Here is a 19163-nt window from a genome sequence, read left to right as displayed (position 1 = left end):
TTGCATTGCTAAGCACCCTGTAGCTGCAGAGCTCTCGGCAGCTGTTTGTGGACTGCAGCACCTGCAGAGGAACCACAGGGTTTTTTGGGTTTTTTTCGTCATGGATTGTCACCAGAGCCTTCAGAAAGGGTCATGGCGTGAAAAAAAAAATGCAACTCACTGTTTAGAAGAATCAGTAACCAACTGTTCGTTAGACAAGAAGCTGTTGTACAGTACAGGAAGTATTTTTTATTGGAACTCTAAGAGAAAATACTCACCAGAGCAGTCTTACTTTGCTGGGAAGTGCTTGACACCAGAATTTTTGTAGAAGTGATTTTTTACGGTTTGATAGCTAACTTTCGGGTCGTGCCATTTCTCATCAGAGATTAGGCTTGTTCTTGGAAGTCCCAATAGTGCTTTGTACACCAATGCCTTTATTTTCATAAAATTCATTAATACAGCTTGTAATTGACATTACTGTGTTGGGGTTCTGGGTTGGCTGATGTTCCTAGCGTGGCTTTTCTCCTGCATCCTCCACGGGAGTCAGGCTCTTGGTTCTTTTGGCCCTCCGGCTCCCAGAACGATGTGTACAGATGTGCTGATGTGAGATTCTGTCTGCCATCAAGGACAATGGAGAGAATGCTAGGCACTAAAAACACTTCTAGACCAGTGGAGGCTGTTAGTGTGTGGAGTACAGGCCAGATGAGGGGTGAGAGGGATGGGGGACTAGTTAATGCTCCTCCCAAAGTGGGTGCCATAACCTGCAGTGAAGGGTGCACTGGACCAACATCCAGAAGAGGTAAAGAGTGGGATGCCCCAGTCCATCCCATGCATGTTGCGGGTATTCAGTAAGGTCATGGTTCCACCCAGTTCTCAGTGGTCTGTGGGGCCAGGGAGACGGTGGCCAGAGCAGCCCTGAGATCCCACTGGTGCAATCCACATATGTGGCCCTCCTTCCCAGCTCACCTTCCCAGGCCCATCCCTTCAGCCAAGGGACCGCTATTAGAGCCCCAAAACTCATCCATTGTGACTTAAAAATGGAAGAGCCACCTTCCAGCACAGGGGTTGGTCCGTTGAGCCCCAAGCAGTCCTGCTCTCCTTCCTTGTCCAAGGAAAGCAGTCCCACAGGGCCCCTCCTGGGTGGGGTAAGAAAGATTGAGGCCAAAACTCCGCAGCTGAGATGGATGTGGGGGGAAACAGGTTTCTAGTTGAAGGGCGCGTGTGGCCCAGGGACGTTTCTCCATCACCGGATCATCTGGGGAGCCTCAAAGAAGTGAATAAACCCAGCACTCAGCCAGCCTCTGGCTGGAGTTTCAGGGGGACGGGCTGGTGAAGACGAGAAAGGTGTGTGGATCCTTTCATGTTCTTTGTCCACGGGCCAAGGAAACCTCCTTTTTACAGTTCTCTTTTAGGCAGGATGCGAGCCACAGCAAGAGCTTGATCTGAAATGATGTTATTTTAAAATTCTCTTTGTGTATGTGTGTGTTTTATTATATCAGGCAACAACTGAGCGGCCTTTCATTCAGAAATTGTTTCGTCCAGTTGCTGCGGACGGGCAAGTGCACACTCTCGGAGATCTCCTCAAGGAAGTTTGCCCTTCTGCAATCATTCCTGAAGGTACCGTATCAGCCCCTGCGTCCCACCGGCTCTGCCACCTGGTCCACCTGCAGGATCTTGTGGACATTGGAGGAGTGCCCATGAATGAAGGGAAGGGGCTGTTGGTGGGGTAAGGGATCCCCAAGTTCCATGCTGAAGGGGAAAACCCTTCTTTGTTAAAGAGTTCAAGGATATGGGTTTCTTTATGTGCAAATGTAGAAGGGCATTTTGGTCTCTTCAGCAGTCCAGAAGTCAGTTGCAAATAGAACAGACAGCTCCTCCTGGAACACAGCTTTGCCATGGTCCAGGACAGAAACCAGTTTTGAGAGGAGCCATTGGGCCTGAGCCGCCCTGGGGACCCTGGCTACAGCAGCTGTAACCTTGCTGGTGGCAGGGACATGTCGAGGGGAGGAGAGGAAGAGAGAGGCAGAAGGATGGGGCTTTGTGGGCAGTGGCAGGTTGGGGTGGGGCTGTTCAGGTCTAGAGCAATGGAGCAAGGGAGGGCTGACTGGATTTCTGGTTGGTGGAAACAGAGAATGGATGCTGGAGTGGGGTGGTGCTGGGGGTGGGGTGGTAGGCAGTTCATGGAGGAATCAAGTGCCTGGGGGAGGATCAGGAATTTGGGAGAGAGACCTCCAGGCCTGTTGTGACTCCCTGTTCTTAGTGTGGTTCCCCCTCCAACTCCCAGTGTGGGCCCTGCTCTATCGTCTGGCGTGGTCCCCCATCATGCCCTCCCCACCCCGCTTCCCTCCAGCTGGGATCCACTGGCTTACAAGACAGAGAAAGAGAGAGATACAGAGAGAGAGAGATGGTAGGCTCCTTGGGGCTTCTGTGGGAATTGGCATTTCATTGAGTGGAACCAGTGAGGATCATTGTGGGTGTGGCTGGTGGGGATCGGAATGGCAGGCACTGGATTAGGAGGCCCGTGAGATGCAGGACCTCACGAGAGCTCGATGCTGTTTTGGCCCAACTCTCAACCAAATGCCAGGAGTTGCATCTTTTTCTGGGACATGTGACGGTGTTGACAGGCGCCGCGTGGGGAAGACAGCTTTTCCTTGGCTCTGATTTGTCTGTGGCGTTCACACAGACCCCATTTAAAAAACTAAGTGAGGTCCAGTGACTTGACCCCAGGGTCTTCAAATCAAGACTTTTCTGTTTCTGAGAAGAACCCAAAGGAATGGATTCTGAACTCCTCACTCTCTAATGGGTGAAGGGGGGTTCAGATGTGGGTTGATGGATGAGTGTCTCGTTCTGGAAAAAGCCGTCTGGGAGAACCCCAGCAGCAGGAGAGCAAATTTCTAGACTGAGAAAGGATCAAGGGAGGAAGGGAGGGAGCGAAGAAAAAGAGAGGGAGGCGGAGGAAGGTGGAGGGAGGAATTTTTTGAGGGCCTTCTGCCTCTGCTCCTACCAGAGAGCTGTTCAAAGCACCCAACTATGGCGACAGGCCATAATTACTGAGAAATTCTATATCCTTTGCCCTTCCCCATCACTCCCTCCCCTCCTCCTTCCACCCCAAACTAGGTTTTCAAGCTGAGATCTATCTGGAAGTTGGTCGTGGTTGGACCTTTTGTGTAAGATAAAAGCATTACTTACAGCTGAAAATTGTCTTACTTAATTAAATAATAATAATAATAAGCTAAAAGAGAATATAGTAGACTCTCCACCTATTTACTCGGTTTAAATCTTTTCATTAGGTTCACATAATCTCTGAGTTATCTTAATTTTTATAGTTTTTCAGCTTTAATATTGTTAAAAGAAAATGTTAAAATTCTAGGTGTATAACCTCAGAAGCGTGACACTTAAAATGGCAATTCCAAGTGTTTATGCAATGGTGTGTCATCACTAGAAAGGTGTGTAATGCCTTAATGCCTATTGTAAGCTACTTCTGCCCCCAAGAATCTCTTCCTGTTTCAGCGTGTAGTGATCTCACAATGTAAAATCCCAGAAATCCAAGCTCATCTGTGTAACCAGGGATAGGTGCAAAGGGAACTTCCCAGTTCTGCATTTATATTGCAAATCCTTGTTCCCCCTAGCCTTTTGGTATTCCACTCTTTCCCTCTTCCTTCCGTGGCAGGTTGGGGGCCAGTAGGCTCACGTAGAAATCTCAGCCAAAGGAAATCTCCCCAGGAAGCAGGCTACTCATCTGTGTGGATCCCTCAGAAGGATGGAAATTGAGTTCTCCTTGCCAAGGCTGGAAGCCCAATTTCAGGGAGGCAGGAATTTCATTCCCAAGGGGTGAATCCCAAAGCCATCCCTGGAAAGAGCACGGGCTTTGAAGTCAGAGGTCATGGGTTCAAACCCCAGCTCTGCCACTTGCCAGCTGTGTGACTTTGGGCAAATCACTTCACTTCTCGGTGCCTCAGTTCCCTCATCTGTAAAATGGGGATTGAGACTGTGAGCCCCACGTGGGACAACCTGATTCCCCTGTGTCTACCCCAGCGCTTAGAACAGTGCTCGGCACATAGTAAGTGCTTAAGAAATACCAACATTATTATTATTATTATTGATTAACAGCTATCATGGATTCAACTGTGGGCCTTTCTTTGAGAGGTCAAAGCGAAGCTTAGCCTTATGTGATATTTGAGGAGAGATGGCAGCATGTAGAAATGGCTTGACTTTCCTCCTTGGCTCTTCCGTGACTCCTTAGTTTCCCTCTCAACCTACATGGAAAGGCAGCCTTCCTTGAGTCTGGTGATGCTCTTCCTCGCGCCAGGAGGAACGGTTTGTTTCCTGGCAAATAGGAAAATTGTGGAAGCTGGAGTAGGAAAGAAATGAAGCTTGGGCGAGCTGTACAAGAAAAGTGGCATTTAGGGAGAGATCTGATCCTTGAGATGATTAAGGGCAAAGGGTAATTATGGGATGGGGCTCAGAGTGAGGCACTGGTGTCCTGTGTAGCCCAAAGTTCACTCTTGGTGGGCAAAGAATTTGAAAAAACCTGAGCTGGGAAGGCTGAAAGCCTCAGCCCTCTAGTTGTGGGGGTCAGGCTTCCCTCTTACCTTTCAGGACCGTAATCCCCTGCCTCTGACGTCTGCCTTCATGAAACCCTGTGAGTTTTGTGGGTTCACTTGGGCTCCCAGAAGGGGAAGGAGGGGATGCGTCTGGCCTCTACCCATGTCTAAGCCAAGCCCACCCCAGCCAGGAGCCAGGTGATTGGAGATTCCCCATCTAGGTCTCTGTTGGAGTCCCAGAAGGTGGCCTCTCCCTGATGAAGCACCTGACCACACTGCCATAACCACTGGGACTGCAGTTATGGGCAGGTTTTATCGTTCCTGTCCCGTAGAAGGGCTGTAAACATTGGTGAAGTCTTTAATTGACTTGGGAGTGCCTTAGCATGTTCATCTTGAGAATACCGTTCCAAGGTGACATACGACTCATAGCTGAGAAAAATGTAAAGCCAAATCCACAGTCTGTGGAGGTTTTGGTTGGGAAATCCCTTATGACCCCCTGGCTCAAGCAACCCAGACATTGGAATGAATTCTCTGTGTATTTCTTGTCCTTCCCCCTGTATTTTAGTGTCTGTCCCCCTGCCAGACAGTCAGAGCCTCATTTGGGGAATCATGGAAAACAGAGTGGCTGAGAGGAAAGAACCTGGGCCTGGGTTCTAATACTGGCTCTGCCACAGGCCTGCTCTTTGACCTTGGGCAAGTCATTTCCCTGCTGTGGGCCTCAGTTTCCCCATCTGTTTTTGTTTTGCCTCCTACTTAAAGCTGTAGGCCCTGTGTGTCTTATCTGCATATACCTTATATACACCAGCATTTAGTAAGTACAGTGTTTAGCAAAGAAAGTACTTAACAAATACCATAATTACTATCATTATTATTACTGTTACTGTTGTCCACGGTCCAGCTTTATCACAGAACGAACCCAAGACAGTAAGGTGCAAACACTTAAAAGAAAAAATGCTCTGTTCCTCCAAGCGTTCATGCGCTCCTCACATGAGTCATCTCCTACCCAGCACCGAGCCCTTTTATTCCTGCCCGACGACTGTACGGTTGCCAGCAAACACACCTGCATGACACGACGCCAATCGTTTGGGGGCAAGATTGTCTCTTCTTTCACACAGTTGCCTTCTATTTGTAAACAGTTACTCGAATAGTTGCTCTTTTTTGGTTTGAACTTGGTCCAGGAAAGACTATAGCTAATGGGAACTTTTTCTGATTTGACTACTGGTTTGTCGAAACAGTACCCAGACCTGCTCACTTGGCCAGCGGCCCCGCTGGACTGCCGGTGGTTGGGCCCTTCTGCCTGCTCCCAGCTGCAGAGGACAAGGAGCTTCCTTTCCCCCTAACGCACCCTCCCTCCCCGCCCCCCCCCCAGGGGGCTTCAGGGATGGGTTAGTGGGTCAGGCAGGCTGAAGCCGGACCAGAGCTGCTGAACCTTTTTAGCCCTTCTCTTTAGTTGCTGCTATCCCGGCCTGCTTTTTCCCCAGTCCTTGCGGTCCTGGTTGCTGTTTGGTCTTCGAAAACCCTTTGATGGGCCAGGATCCCTGCAGTAAGACCTGTGGCACTGTCCCCGCTCTCTTCAAGTTGATTATGTGACCCTCAGCCATGGAGGAAGCAGCTGAGATTTCGTAAAAACTAAAAAGTATCACAAGTACTTCCCTGGGATTGAGTCTGCAGCTAGCCGGCGTGGCATCTTGGAAAGCCACTGGATAATTAGAAGGCATTCCCTTACCCAGGACTGTCTTAGGCAATAGACCCCATCATTGTCCCTCCCCACTCCCACACCTCCCTACCCCCCTACCCTTGCCTTGACCTCCCCAACCTGTGCCTCTCTGTTGAGGAGAATCACCACCCCTCAATTTCCACCTTTCCCCACCTTTGCCAGCCGTCCAGAAGTGTTCCAAAGCAGATGTAGTAGTAATAATCATAATTAACCATGTAACAAACGCTGTGCTAAATTCTGGAGTAGTTACAATGCTAGCTGATTGGACACAGTTCCTGTCCTAGATGGAGCTCACAGTCTAAGGGGAAAGGCAAACCGGAATCATATCCCCATTTTACAGAGGGGAAAACTGAGTTATAGAAAAGTTAAGTGACTGGTCCAGGTCAACAACAAGCAACTGTGGAGCTAGGAATTGAACCAGATCTCCTGACTCCCAGATCCAGACACTTCCCACTAGATGGAACACAGGCTGGAGAGTCTGGAGAACCTGGTTTCTAATTCCAGCTCCACCACTTGTCTGCTATGTGCAAGTCACTTAATTTTTGTGTTGCCCTGGCTGGCCCTCTTTATTCACCATTTACCTTCTCAGCCCCACAGCACTTATGTACAGATCCAAAATGTATCGGTTTATATTGTGTCTCCCCCCCCCAGACTGTAAATTCATTGTGGGCAGGGAATGTGTCTGTTATGTTGTGTTGTACTCTCCCAAGCATTTAGTACAGTGCCCTACACACAGGAAGCACTCAATACATATGATTGATTGATCGATTAACTTCTGTGCCTTAGTTACCTCATCTGTAAAATGACAGTAAAGACTGTGAGCCCCATGGGGGTCAGGGACTGTGTCCCACCTGATGATCTTGTATCTACTTCAGTGGTTAGTACAGTGCCTGGTACATAGTAAGTGTTCAACAAATACCAAAATTATTATCATCATTATTCCCTAAGTGAGTTAGCACATTTGTTTCTGCGAGAGTGGCAGATCCTGCCTGACTCTGTCAAAAGGCTAGGTTTCACAGAGACAGTAATGCTTGATTACAGTCTGGAGACACAGGTTGCTAAGAAACCACAGAGTAAGACTTCTATAAGGTTTTTCCCCCTCTTTGTGGAAGAGGCTGCCGCCCTTTGCCCTCTCACTGTGGAAGTTGGACTTTTGTTTGGGACCTGCAGGGAATGGGCAAGGTGCCAGGGCACTAACCGGGTGGGCCTGTGGGGTGCCCGGTTCTGTCCACCTGTACATACATCTGGCACACCGACTTCCCTGGCTGTGGGGTTGAAAGCGAAAGACTTGCAGGCTGGGCGTGGCTGGGCGGATTGGCTGTCATCACATGATAAAAAGAGAAAGTACACATAAAAGTCAAGTGGTGCTATTGTCTTCCAAGCCAACAACAAGTGATTCAGGCACTGGAGGGATTCTGTCTTGCTTCACCGTTTGAAGACAGGACGTCCCAGGCTCAGGAGGTGTGCCTTGCCTGGCCAGCTGTTCTGCTGGGGGTTTGGGTCATTCTTCTGTCCTAGGGAGGTGACTGAGGAGGAGAGGAAGCAGCAAGGAGGAAGTCACCTGAGGGGAGCTCAGGTGGATCTACCTGATGCCTTCTCCAGAAACTGGACTCTCTCAGCAAACCAAGCTGCTGGGCAGACCTGAGGGAAATATGTCTTCCTCTCTCTGCTGATTTTCCAAAGCAAGACCTGGCTGCTTCTGGTTCCGTCAGAGCCCCTGCCCGCCTCTGCCACAGGTGTGAAGTGAGAGCGGAAACCCAGGACCTCTTCGCTCTCACTTTACTGCTAAAAGCCAAAGTGGCATTTTTGACTGCCAGAGAAATCAGAAATCCAGATGCAGTCCTTTTTTAATGTTCCTTCCAAGCTAGTAGGTTTCATGAGGTGGTCAAGGAAATACCCTTCCCTCTCCCTCCTCTCCACTCCTTCCTTTTTTCCCCCCATGCCTTCCTCCAGGTCCAGGAAGGCCCAGGTCCATTGGCCACTGAGTTTTCCTTCAGTGCCCCCCAAGTGAGTTCTCAGTGGGCCGCCTGCTGCCAAGCTGTTGCATGGAAATTAGGGGGATACCAAGGCCTAGCAGCTTGTTCTCGCTGTGGACTTTGGTCCAGTGGCCATCTCAGATGGGTACCTGATTCACCATAATGGAAAGAGTGAGGTGCATCAGTATTACTTAGTGCAATGAGACAAGGTTGTTTGTGTATGGCCCTGGTGGGTCTGCAGGGGTCGTGGGCTTGCAGGGGGGCAGAGGGCGGTCTGTGTGCTTTTTCTTCAGGATTCAGAGTTAGCAATTGTCTCTGAGCTGGGAACTCTTTATTAATAATAATTATTATTATAATAATGATGGTATTTGTTAAGCACTTACCCCATTTACAAATGAAGTAACTGAGGCACAGAGAAGTAAAATGACTTGCCCAAGGTCACACAGCAGACAAGTGGCAGAGCCAGGCTTAAAATCCATGACCTTCTGACTCCCAGGCCCATGCTCTATCCACTTTGCCATGCATGCAGGCTCTTTGCCTGTGCATATTCCCATGATCCACCCACCCATCAGGCCCAGACAAACCTCTGAGTTTTCCCACATGTGTTCCCTGGCCCCACCTGGCTTTGGGCTCTCTGAGTGCCAAGTTCTATGCTTGCAGCCAGACCCTCACCACTTGGAGAGGAGGGTCCCTTCCCTGTCGTCCATGTTCTTCCCATCCGTCTCATCCTGCAGCAGAGCTCAGTTTAGCCAGGCCACAGGGACTGGCCATCAGTTTGTGGCGTCATCTCTTGGGCCTGAGCTCATCCAAGGGCAGAATTGATGAGGGGATTGGGGGGAAGGAGAGGGGTAAACTGGGCTGGAAACCAGATAGGTCCAGCCCAGCAGAGTCTGGTTTGGTGGGAAGGGCAAAGCCCAGAAACGAGAAGTGGAGGAATTCCGTGGGCGGGGGTGGGGGGGGTGGGGGTGGGTGGAGCAGGTGAAATAGAGGAGGTATGATCTGGACTACCACCCTGGTGCCTGGGGAGAAGAGGCTGAAGCTCACACCTAGCAGCTGGGGTAGTTGGGACCTAGAGGGAGGATAAGGCAAAAGAGCAGGGGTAAGAAGAAAGGACTGGGGAGGGAGTTCTAATCTCTCTCCTTTTTTCTTTTTTCTATCTGCTGTCTTCCCCCCCTTGCTCTCCTCTGTTCCTACCCTCTTTTCTCTTCCCTCTTCTCTCTTTGATCCCTCTTCCACATGCTGATCTGCGCCTCTCCCTGTCTTTCTCTCTACCCTTCTCCCCGCTTTCTCTAGATCTCTCTCTCTCTCTCTCTTTCTCTTCCCCTACCCCTCCCCTCTTCCTCCCTCCCTCTTGTCTTCTCTCTCTTACTTTCCTTTCCCTCTTTCCCCACCCATTCTTGGGAATTCAGGAGTGATTGGTATTTGAAAGTTCCAATCAGTTGCATCTGGCTGGAGTTTCCAGTCAGTCAGATGCATAGCTCCTTCTGCCTGTCCTTTGTTCATTTCATCCTTCGTTCCATCCTTCTTTTATCCCATCTCCCCCCACCCCCCACTGCAACTGCAGGATCTTCCCTCTGGCCCCTTTTCGGTCCTCCATCTAGAAAATTGCCGTTGCCCCGGTTGCAGTTTAGCAAGGACCCTGAGCATGCATTGTTTCTTATGGGGACTCCCTGGGATTGAGTGGTGAGTAGTGTGACGAGTCTAGTAGTCTAAAGAGTTACATAAAAACCAATCCCACTATATTTGTTGCTGAACTGTACTTCCCAAGTGCTTAGTACAATGTTCTGCACATAGTAAGCACTCAATAAATACGATTGAATGAATGAATGAATTAATTTCTTTAATTGGCTGTGATGATAGCAGTAGTAGTGGTAGGGGTAGTTATTAAGCACTTTACTAAGCGCTTGGAAAGTATAAAACGGAGAAGTGACACAGTCCCTGCCCACAGGGCACTTCCACTCTAATGAGGGGGACAGAGATAGTTATATTTACAAACAGAAGGAGCACAGCCTCGGTCCCGCTACTTCTTCACATCCAGTCTTGCCCAAACCAAACCCATCCCCACATCAGGCCAGCCCCATTCCCGCAGTCGTGGTAATGTTGGATTTTGAGTGCCCTTTCTAAGACCTGTTGTCTTCTCTCAGTTTACCTGAACAGGAAGGCAGGGCCTTGACTCCTCCGATGGCTTTATAAATAGAAAATGGCTTGGGGTTCTCTGACCCATCCCCCATGTTTGTCCTTTTGTCCGTTCATGTCATATTATGGAAGTAACATGAGCCGTCCATCAAGTTGTGTCCTCTCAGGGCATGGCAGGGCCTGGCACCCAGCAGGCGCTCTATAAATGCGATGGATGGATGGATCGATCAGTTGATTTCAAGAGCAGGAAAGCAAGATTTTGGTGCAAGGAATAGTCTTCATTTCAAATCCTGGAAGGCTGAATTGGTTGTCTGTTGTAAAAAAGAATTAATGACTTGTTTAGTTCGTTGTAAAAGTTTTCTTTTTGTCCTGTTTTGAGAAAGTTTCCATTGTGACATTTTCAAAGAGTGGATTGGGAATTTTGAAAAATTCACTGAATTTCTCATTGAAATATCCATGCATAGTCTAGCTTTCTTCTGACCAAACTGGTTTGTCGAACATATCAAGCAGAAAAGAGCCCAGTTCTGTTCCCTGCCTTGTTTAGAAGGGTCTGGGGGAGGGTCTCGAGGGAGTTGGAGCACTGATGGGGCACAGGTGAAAGGTCAACACCAAAATTACCACTGCCTTCTAGTTTGGGTCAGCACTGACACGTGCTCCCCCCACAACACACGCTCTCCCCCCTCCCACCCTCACCCCCTCCCGTTGACCTGGACTTCTGGGCCTGCAGGTCATGGGAGAATCGAACTCAGTGGGTTTAATGAATTTCTCCGTTTGAGTCTCAGAACTGTGCAACAGGCATTATTCCTTTTGCTGCTAAGTAAATACCGAGGGAAAAATGAATGTATGAGGAAGAAACAAAACCAAGGCTCAAGACGATGAGACTGAGAATAAAAACTATTCAAGATGCTTTTCCTTTGAGAGCGGCCTGAGTTTTGGGAGTGTGGGGAGTCGCTCCAGATGGAAAGCGATCCTTGGCCCGCCTCAGCCAGCGGTGGTCCCGGATGGCCGTAAAGCCCCATATTGCCTGCCTAGTGAGGCTGCATCCGGGAGAAATTGATATAAGTCTTTTAGAGTGGGTTTGTCTTTCTCCGATAAACAGCCCTCTCCTTCTGCTTGTGATCACAGGATGGAAGCTCTGTGAGCTTGTATATGTACATTTTTACTACTACATCATGTAGTGCACTCTTAAGATTGAGATCTCATTCTCCAGGAAGCGTTTCTGCCTAAGATTAATCGCCCTTTTAAAAATCTGCTTTTGATGTATTCCTCTGGCTATATCCTGACTTGGTTTAACACCCTTTGACCTGACCTCACTGACTGCTACTGCCTCGGCTGGGGTGAAATCCTTCAGCATGATGTATGCACTGCCGGCCGCCCCCCCGGGCTCTTCCGCGTCTATGGATTCAATTACCCGGGGCTCAACTGCTGCCGGGGGTGCTGCTCGGGCTCCGGGACAGGACTGGTTAGGTCCCCGACAGAAGCGCCCAGGTTGTTCAACGTTGTTGGGGGTGGCGCAGCCCGTTCAGCTTTTGGTGAACTGGAAGAACTCATTTGGGGCTGTGGAATTGCCAGGGAATTTTGCTTGCTGTCCAGAACCTCCCATAGCGACCAGTGGAATAGTTGGAGAATGCAAGAGAGAAGGATGACACATTAGGAAACCAAGTGGTGGCGGGTTTTGAACTTCCTTTCCTTCTTCCTGGCAAGCAAGTAGCAAAAACCTGCACTATGGATTGCGTGTGATCTTCCAGCTCCGAAGGATGTATAAATTGCACTCCTCTTGAGACCAACCAAGTGTTTGCCTTCCTTAAATTAGCAGGACAGGGTCTGTCTACTGATTCTTCTTTCATTGATTAAGAGCGGGCTGCTGAGGTCCTGGAAGTCCACCACTTTTGCCGGCTTGTGGCCAGTGCTGTTGGCTTAAAACTGCGCTTCCTTGGCCAAGCACAGGAAGGCAGATGTGGCCAGAGAGACAAAGCCATCTGTGCCTCGATGAGTCAACTCCTGAGATGCCTGGTTTTCTCCGGGTAAGAGTGAGTGGAAATGAACTTTGTTGTTCACACAAGTTATGTTTGCTCATTGTCAGTCAAGCACCCTTCCCCAAAATGTCTTTCAAACCGTGCTGTATAAACACAGGGCGGTTCAGATCATGGATGACTCACAACTTTACCAGGTAAAACTGTAAAGAGACCTGTGCTGTTGCAACTAACTCCAAAATGGCTACAAGCTCCAAATATACTCCTCGTTCCCTACGATGCTTTATCAGTTCATTTTTGATACTCTCTTTCATCACAGTGAAAGAAATCGTCCTGGCCACAAGGCATTTCAAGCCTGTATTTCTGAGGAGCCCATTTTTTCTTTCAGATTCTCCTCTCCAGTGCTGGTGGATCTAGAATAATTGGATCCATCTCTTGTAGGTGGCCAGACAGCCTGGTAGATATAGTGCTGCATGGGAACTCTCTCCTGTCTTTCTATGCCCAAGACCGGCAGTCTGTGTCCACAGATTGCCAGTTCAGGAATCTGAATGATTCTTGCAGAGTGCTGAGAGTCTCTCTCAGGCTTGTTCTTCCAAGCCCAGAAGTTAACTGTGGACGAGGAACTTTGGCCTAGCGGTTTGGAGAGCGCAGCACTATTTGGAGGTTGAATTCTCCACCTGGCCGGGAGAAGTGATTTGGCTTAGATGAAACAACTGCACTGTCTGGGCGCAACAATGCTCGTTGTGTCAGGGATGGCTCCAGCAGCTTCTTCCTTCTGCTCAGTGTATCCGTATAATCCCCTGTTGAAATCAGATTCAGCGAGAGCCCAAAGAGTCCATGGGCAGCAATTCCTTTGTTCATTGAGTCTGTGGGTGCCAGTGATCACTCCCAAAAGACTATTCAGAAAACTCCCATTCCTGGGAGCAAACCAGACCTGGCTCTTTAACAGTGGGAGAATGGTAGCAGTAGCAGTCGTGGTGGTATTTATGGAGCATCCACCTGATGCGGTGCAGTCAATCAATCTGGTATTTATAGAGCTCTCACTGTATGCAGAGAACGCTGTACTAAGCATTTGGGAGAGTACAATACAACTAAGTTGGTAATCGCATTCCCTGCCCACATAAAGTGTACAGACTAGAGGGGAAGGTAGGCATTAATATAATTTGCAAATACATATGTAAGTGCTGTGGGGCTGAGGGAGAGGTAAATAACAAGTGTCCAAAGGGTACAGACCCAAGTGCACAGATGACTCAGAAGAGTGACCAAGTCAGGGAAGAGAGAGCTTAGTCAGGGAAGACCTCTTGGAGGAAATGTGACCTTAATAATGTTTTGAAGTTGGGGAGAGTGGTGATCTGGTGTATATATGTTTGGAGGGTGTTTCAGGCCAGAGGGAGGACATGGGAAAGAGGTCGGTAGAGAGACGAGACTGGGGCACTGTGAGCAAGCTGGTGCTAGAAGAGGGAAGTGTGCAGGCTGGGCTGTAGTAGGAGTTCAGTGAGGTGAGGTAGGAGAGGATGAGCGCTTGGGAAAAACAAGGAGCTTGCATTCTAATGGGGTAAGTGGACATAAAAATATTTATGTCAGAGTTTGTCAGAGCATTGAATGTACAGTTGAGCAGGCATGTGTCAAGTGCTGAGAGTGGCAATAGGTAAGTTGAGAACTGGGTGGTTGCTCTGATAGAGCCATTACTATCAGTAGAAAAGAAAACTATCTGTGGACTACTGAACCTTCCTCATTGTATTGCAGTAGACTAAAAGGAGGAAATTTCTGAATGCTGGAATGTTATGGGAGACTACTGGGAGGATCCCATAGTCCAGGTAGATTAAACACCTGAATAATAGTAATAATAATCATCATCATCATCATTGTGGTAGTTGAGTGCTTACTATGTGCTAAACACTGTATCACTGGGGTAGATACCAGATAATCAAGTCAAATGTTTGTGTGAATGGAATTTTCACCTTAATGAGGGTTAAATTAGTTGTGGTGTTTATTAAGCACTTACTCGGGGCCAAACACTGTGCCAAATTCTGGGATAGACACAGATAGAACAGAGCAGATACCATCCTCGTCCCACACAGGGCTCCCAGTCTAGGTGAGATTCTAGTTAAAATTCTTTTGCTTTTTTTTTTTTTTTTTTTTGCTTTGGTTGACTTTTATTCTCAAACAAAAGCCGTGTTTGCGAATGACTGTGCACCCTGGGTAATCTGAGCTGTATTAGGATTATAATTGTTTGAGATTCAAAGTGAAATAAAGAACATTGTGGGGGGAACTCACCTAGGACTGCTTCACTCGATTTCTGCTTCAAGTATTGGTCTACTTAAAATATCAAGTTGACTTACAAAATATAATCAATTTGAGTGGGTGGGGGGAGGAGGAACATTTTTCTCTTGAGTCATTTGCTTTGTAGTGACATTTTTCTCATTCTTAAGTATTAAATTCTAGATTTTCACTTTGAAACGTGAAGAAACAGTTTTTTTTTTTAATCCAGTTTTCTTGGTCGGTATCGTAGTGTTTCCTTTCATGCATTAAAAGAAAAAGACAATAACAAATTAAGTAAATCTCCCTTCTGGTGTACTTTAGGGTTTAGTACAGTGTATTGAACTCAGTAGACACTCAATAAGCACCACTACTAATAGTAATAGCAACAATAGTAATATTGGTGGTATTTAAGAGCAAGATCATCAGGTCAGATGAAGTCTCTATACCTCACTGGGCTCAGAGTCTAAGGAGGAGGGAGGACAGGTATTGAATCCCCATTTTACAGATGAGGAAAGTGAGGCACAGTGAAGTTAAATGCCTTGCCCAAGGTCACCCAGCAGGCAGATGGCAGACTGGGATTTGAACCCTGGTCCTTCTACTGCTACTCCTCCTCCTCCTCCTCCTCCTACTACTACTACCACTCTAACACCACCCCACTATTGCCTGCTGTGGATACTGCCTGTTCTGAAAATAATCCAGTTACTCATTGTTCCCCAGCAGGGTTGCCTAGGAGATAATAATATCTATGCCTTTTCCTTTGACTTTGAGTGCCTCAACCGGGCCTTTGTGTTTTCAAATGTGTTTTTATGCAAGAAGTGTAGGGCCCTTTGTGGCCAGCAGCCCCAGGAGAAACTGCCTCCCAGCTTGTTCCCATGACAGATCCTTTGTCGACCCTGGGGTTCTGTCTTTGGATTTTGAGGGTGACCAAGTCCAATGTCCCAAAGAGAAGCCTGTGGCTAGAAGTCAAGGATCACCAGTTGCCTACTGAGGAGGCCTCCAGAAGCCCAGTGGTCAGTGCAGATAAGGTCCTGAACTTGGACATAATAATAATAATAATAATGTTGGTATTTGTTAAGCGCTTACTATGTGCAGAGCACTGTTCTAAGCGCTGGAGTAAACACAGGGGTATCAGGTTGTCCCACGTGGGGCTCACAGTCTTAATTCCCATTTTACAGATGAGGGAACTGAGGCACAGAGAAGTTAAGAGACTTGCCCACAGTCACACAGCTGACAAGTGGCAGAGCTGGGATTTGAACTCATGAGCCCTGACTCCAAAGCCCGTGCTCTTTCCACTGCACCACGCTGCTTCTCCATCAAGCGTGGACATCAAGCGTGGGGCCTGGGGATTCCCATCGGGGCTGTCTCTCCCAGTCACTGAGCAGTGAGATGAGCCCAGCAGGCGGCCCCGGGCCCTTTCTGCTCCTAGGTGCCTTGCAGAAGGCTGAGCCTAGGAGCCCATGCGCCGTCTAACTCTCCCCAGTGGTGGGACCCCAAGAGGGGCCTGGTTGTGCCCCTCCCTCCCCGGGATGTCATTGCTTCAGGCCCTTCCAGTGGGAGGAAGGTGACTAGACTTCTCAAACATAGGCCGCTCCAGGGCAGTGCAGTTTTCACATCCTGCGTCTCAGATTGCTCCAGGCCGAGGTGTCTGAGCCAACCAGGCGATAGGTCGCTTCCTCCAAGCCCTTCCTGTCTGGGGCAGTACATCCAAAGGTGACTCTGGTTCAAGGACCGACCTTCCCCAGCAGTCCCTCTTACTCTGACAGTGCCCCTCCTTCCTCTTTCGACTGAGGGCTGAGTGGGTGGAGGGATTCTGAGAATATTAAAGATTTCTAAGAAGCACAATACACTAATTGTTTGAAGAATGGTTTGGAAGGAACAGCTAGTCAGTGGTAGAGCACAGGAGAGGTGGCCCTCCCCCTTCCCCAGCATCATGGAGGCAGGGCCCGGATATGAGTGGAGCCTTGCAGATTCGGTTCCCAGCCACTTCGCCGACCTTGGAGAGGTGCTTTGTCACTGTCTCCCTCTGGAGAAAGATGACCCAGAGTCTGTGTGGTTTGAAGTTTGGTGACATTCAGAGCTGGTCCCAGTTTGGGGGCTGAATTTGTCCCTTGGAATGGATGGCGTGCCTGGCTATGGGCCTGGCCTGAGGGCTCCACCCAAGCACTGTGGGGTGCTGACGTAGCGGGACCCCAGCCTTTGAAAAATCTTCTGGATGTGCATTTTTCTGTCTCTGGAAACAGTTGGAGCTACCTGAGTTCTGACTCCATCTGCTCAGAAGACGGTGTTTTCAGGGTTCAGACTCTTCTTTGTTCTCTGATGGTCCGGTGCTTTGGCACAACAGAAATCTTTGGCTTAACTGCCAGCCTTTAGACGGTGGACTCCAGCTCATTTGGCTTAAGTATCAGAGGCCCTTGTTTGTTCGTCCCAGAGCATTTATTGAGCACCAACTGTAGGCAGAGCGCCATACTAAGTCCAGTGATGGGTTTTCCAAAGGCAGAGTGAAAGGAGTGTGGCTGCCAACTGTACCATATATCCACACTAATTCCCTATTCCCTCCATGACCTTCCTCTTAGAAAGGGCTGGGGTTCTGACGTGGGGACCAGACCTTCTGGTACACCAACTGGGAAAGGGACGTTGGAAAAGCCCTCAGAAGGATTTCTCAAGGCCTCTGGACTAAAATTGAAGCTTCTTCAGCTGGTTGGGATAACTGGTATTCCTGAGTGTAGCTGGTAAAATTTAGGTCGCCAAGTCCCCTGATGTGTTTTCTCCTCTACAGTTTCATTAACGTCAGCCTTAAGTGAGCCGAGTAATTAAGAAAGGACTGATACTTTCAATAAGTTTCACTCTAACGGGATTTTTGTCAGAATTAATCTTAACCCTCAGGTTTCTGTTTGAGGCGATACACCATACAATGTTTCAACTTTCTCCTTGCACACATTTCCCTCTAGAGCCCGCCGAAGGTAGAAAACGTGTGTAGAGCTGAGGCCCTCCCAAGACCAACCTTAGCCCGAGCTTCCTGAGCCTGGTCTCCCCACCTGCACCCCACCCCCAGCCACTGAATGCTTTTGGTGCGGTTTCCCTCTCCCCTTGTTTGCTGACCGAAGGCTTTCTTTCTTTTATTTAGACTCTGAACAGAAGCAGCAAGTGATGATCCATGGAATTGAACCGATGCTGGAGACCCCTCTGCAGTGGCTGAGCGAGCATCTGAGCTACCCTGATAATTTTCTCCACATCAGTATCGTCCCCCAGTCCACGGATTGAAGGATTCCCCTGACGCCCCACCCACCCACTCATCCCCCCCAGCCCCTCCTGCCCTGACCCTTCTGACTCCCAGAAGCCCCCGACCCTGGAATCGACACAGAGTGTGTCAGCCTCTGACTTCAGGGGGACTCCGGGGACACCGGCGGGCAGGGGCAACCTGACCAGCCAAGTCTCTAGGCTGCAGCCACCATGCAGGAAGGAGGAGCCCTCTCCAGATAAGGGCAGTTGGCCTGGTCTTTCTTTGCAGCACCTCTGTCCTCTTCCCTCCTCCTTCCAACTTTGCCTCCTCCTCCTCTTTTCCTCCTCCTCCATCTCTTACTCCTCCCCCCCATTCCTCCTCCCCTCCCTCCTCTCCACCACTTCTGCCGTCATTAAACCTCAGCTGCAACGTGAAAACCTTCGTGGGGCCACGGCAAGTCTTCTGTTTTTCTGTAAAATAGCGGCTGAAACCATCCGGCGAAGGGAGTGGATATGGAACAAGGGTCCTTTGCTATGGGTCTCTGATTAGCAAATAAACAGGGGTATCCCCTAATGGGACCGGGGTTGAACTTGAGGTCGAGGCAGTGGAAAATCGGTTAAATTTTCAAGCAAATCAGACCCAAGAAAGTAAAAGAGAAATTCTGTTGTCAAAAACTTGCAGTAATTTTTTGTAAAAGATCCAATTACAGTAAGCCAGTCTCTCCTCGGTGAAAGTTTCCTATGTTTACAGTGTGTCTATTGGTATGCAAACATCTTTTAACTTTGATACTGAGCAGTGAGAGAGATTTTTCAATAAAACAGTGAACCGTGTCTTGTCACTGTAGAACACGCACAGTTTTGTCACTCGCCAGTCTTTTCTGACTTGTTCGGAGCCCGTCACTGTTTCCACTGCTTGGGCTCGCATTCGGCCTGGTGGTGGTATTCAGGGTTCAGGCCTCAGGAGTAGACAGACCTGTCCTGGGAGCTGCTGTAGCTAATCTTGCTGTCACGTCCGAGGCCTTTCTGTGAAAATCTTTTCTTTCCCTAGTAGGAATGTCAGAAGGAGTTACAGGGCGTTCTTGTTGCAGTTCTCTTCATGGTCCTGGGCTGAGAGCTGTCAAGTTGCAGTGTGACAGACAGATGTCATGGACCCTTCTGCCTACCAGAAAGCTGAGTCTTTTCCGAGCTCACATTTTCCTTACCTCTGACCCCACTCTCAGGTGGGGTCTCCTGGTGGCCTGCCTGGGGAAACTCTGAGACCACTCTGGGCCTCTCCCCATTGGGGAAAATTACAAGAGCTTTCTAGAACTGTACCAAACAATGAATGTCCTTGTGCCACCCAGCTTCTGATCCTGTT

At 48.9% G+C, this 19163-nt stretch overlaps 1 protein-coding gene across 1 annotated transcript in view; it reads left to right on the top strand.

Moving 5' to 3' along the window:
* Positions 1 to 18659, top strand: part of ATG5 (autophagy related 5) — a 91690-nt gene extending 73031 nt beyond the window's left edge. The window contains exons 7-8 of the mRNA XM_029047358.1: positions 1479 to 1596; positions 17712 to 18659. Coding sequence (XP_028903191.1) covers positions 1479 to 1596; positions 17712 to 17848 — 255 coding nt within the window. The 3' untranslated portion in view covers positions 17849 to 18659. The remainder of the gene's footprint in view (positions 1 to 1478; positions 1597 to 17711) is intronic.
* Positions 18660 to 19163: the final 504 nt, after the last annotated feature.

The sequence above is a fragment of the Ornithorhynchus anatinus genome, chromosome 19, assembly GCF_004115215.2.
Source record: "Ornithorhynchus anatinus isolate Pmale09 chromosome 19, mOrnAna1.pri.v4, whole genome shotgun sequence".
NCBI lineage: Eukaryota > Metazoa > Chordata > Mammalia > Monotremata > Ornithorhynchidae > Ornithorhynchus > Ornithorhynchus anatinus.
Note: the sequence above shows the minus strand (reverse complement) of the source record. Positions and strands in the feature narration are given on the sequence as shown.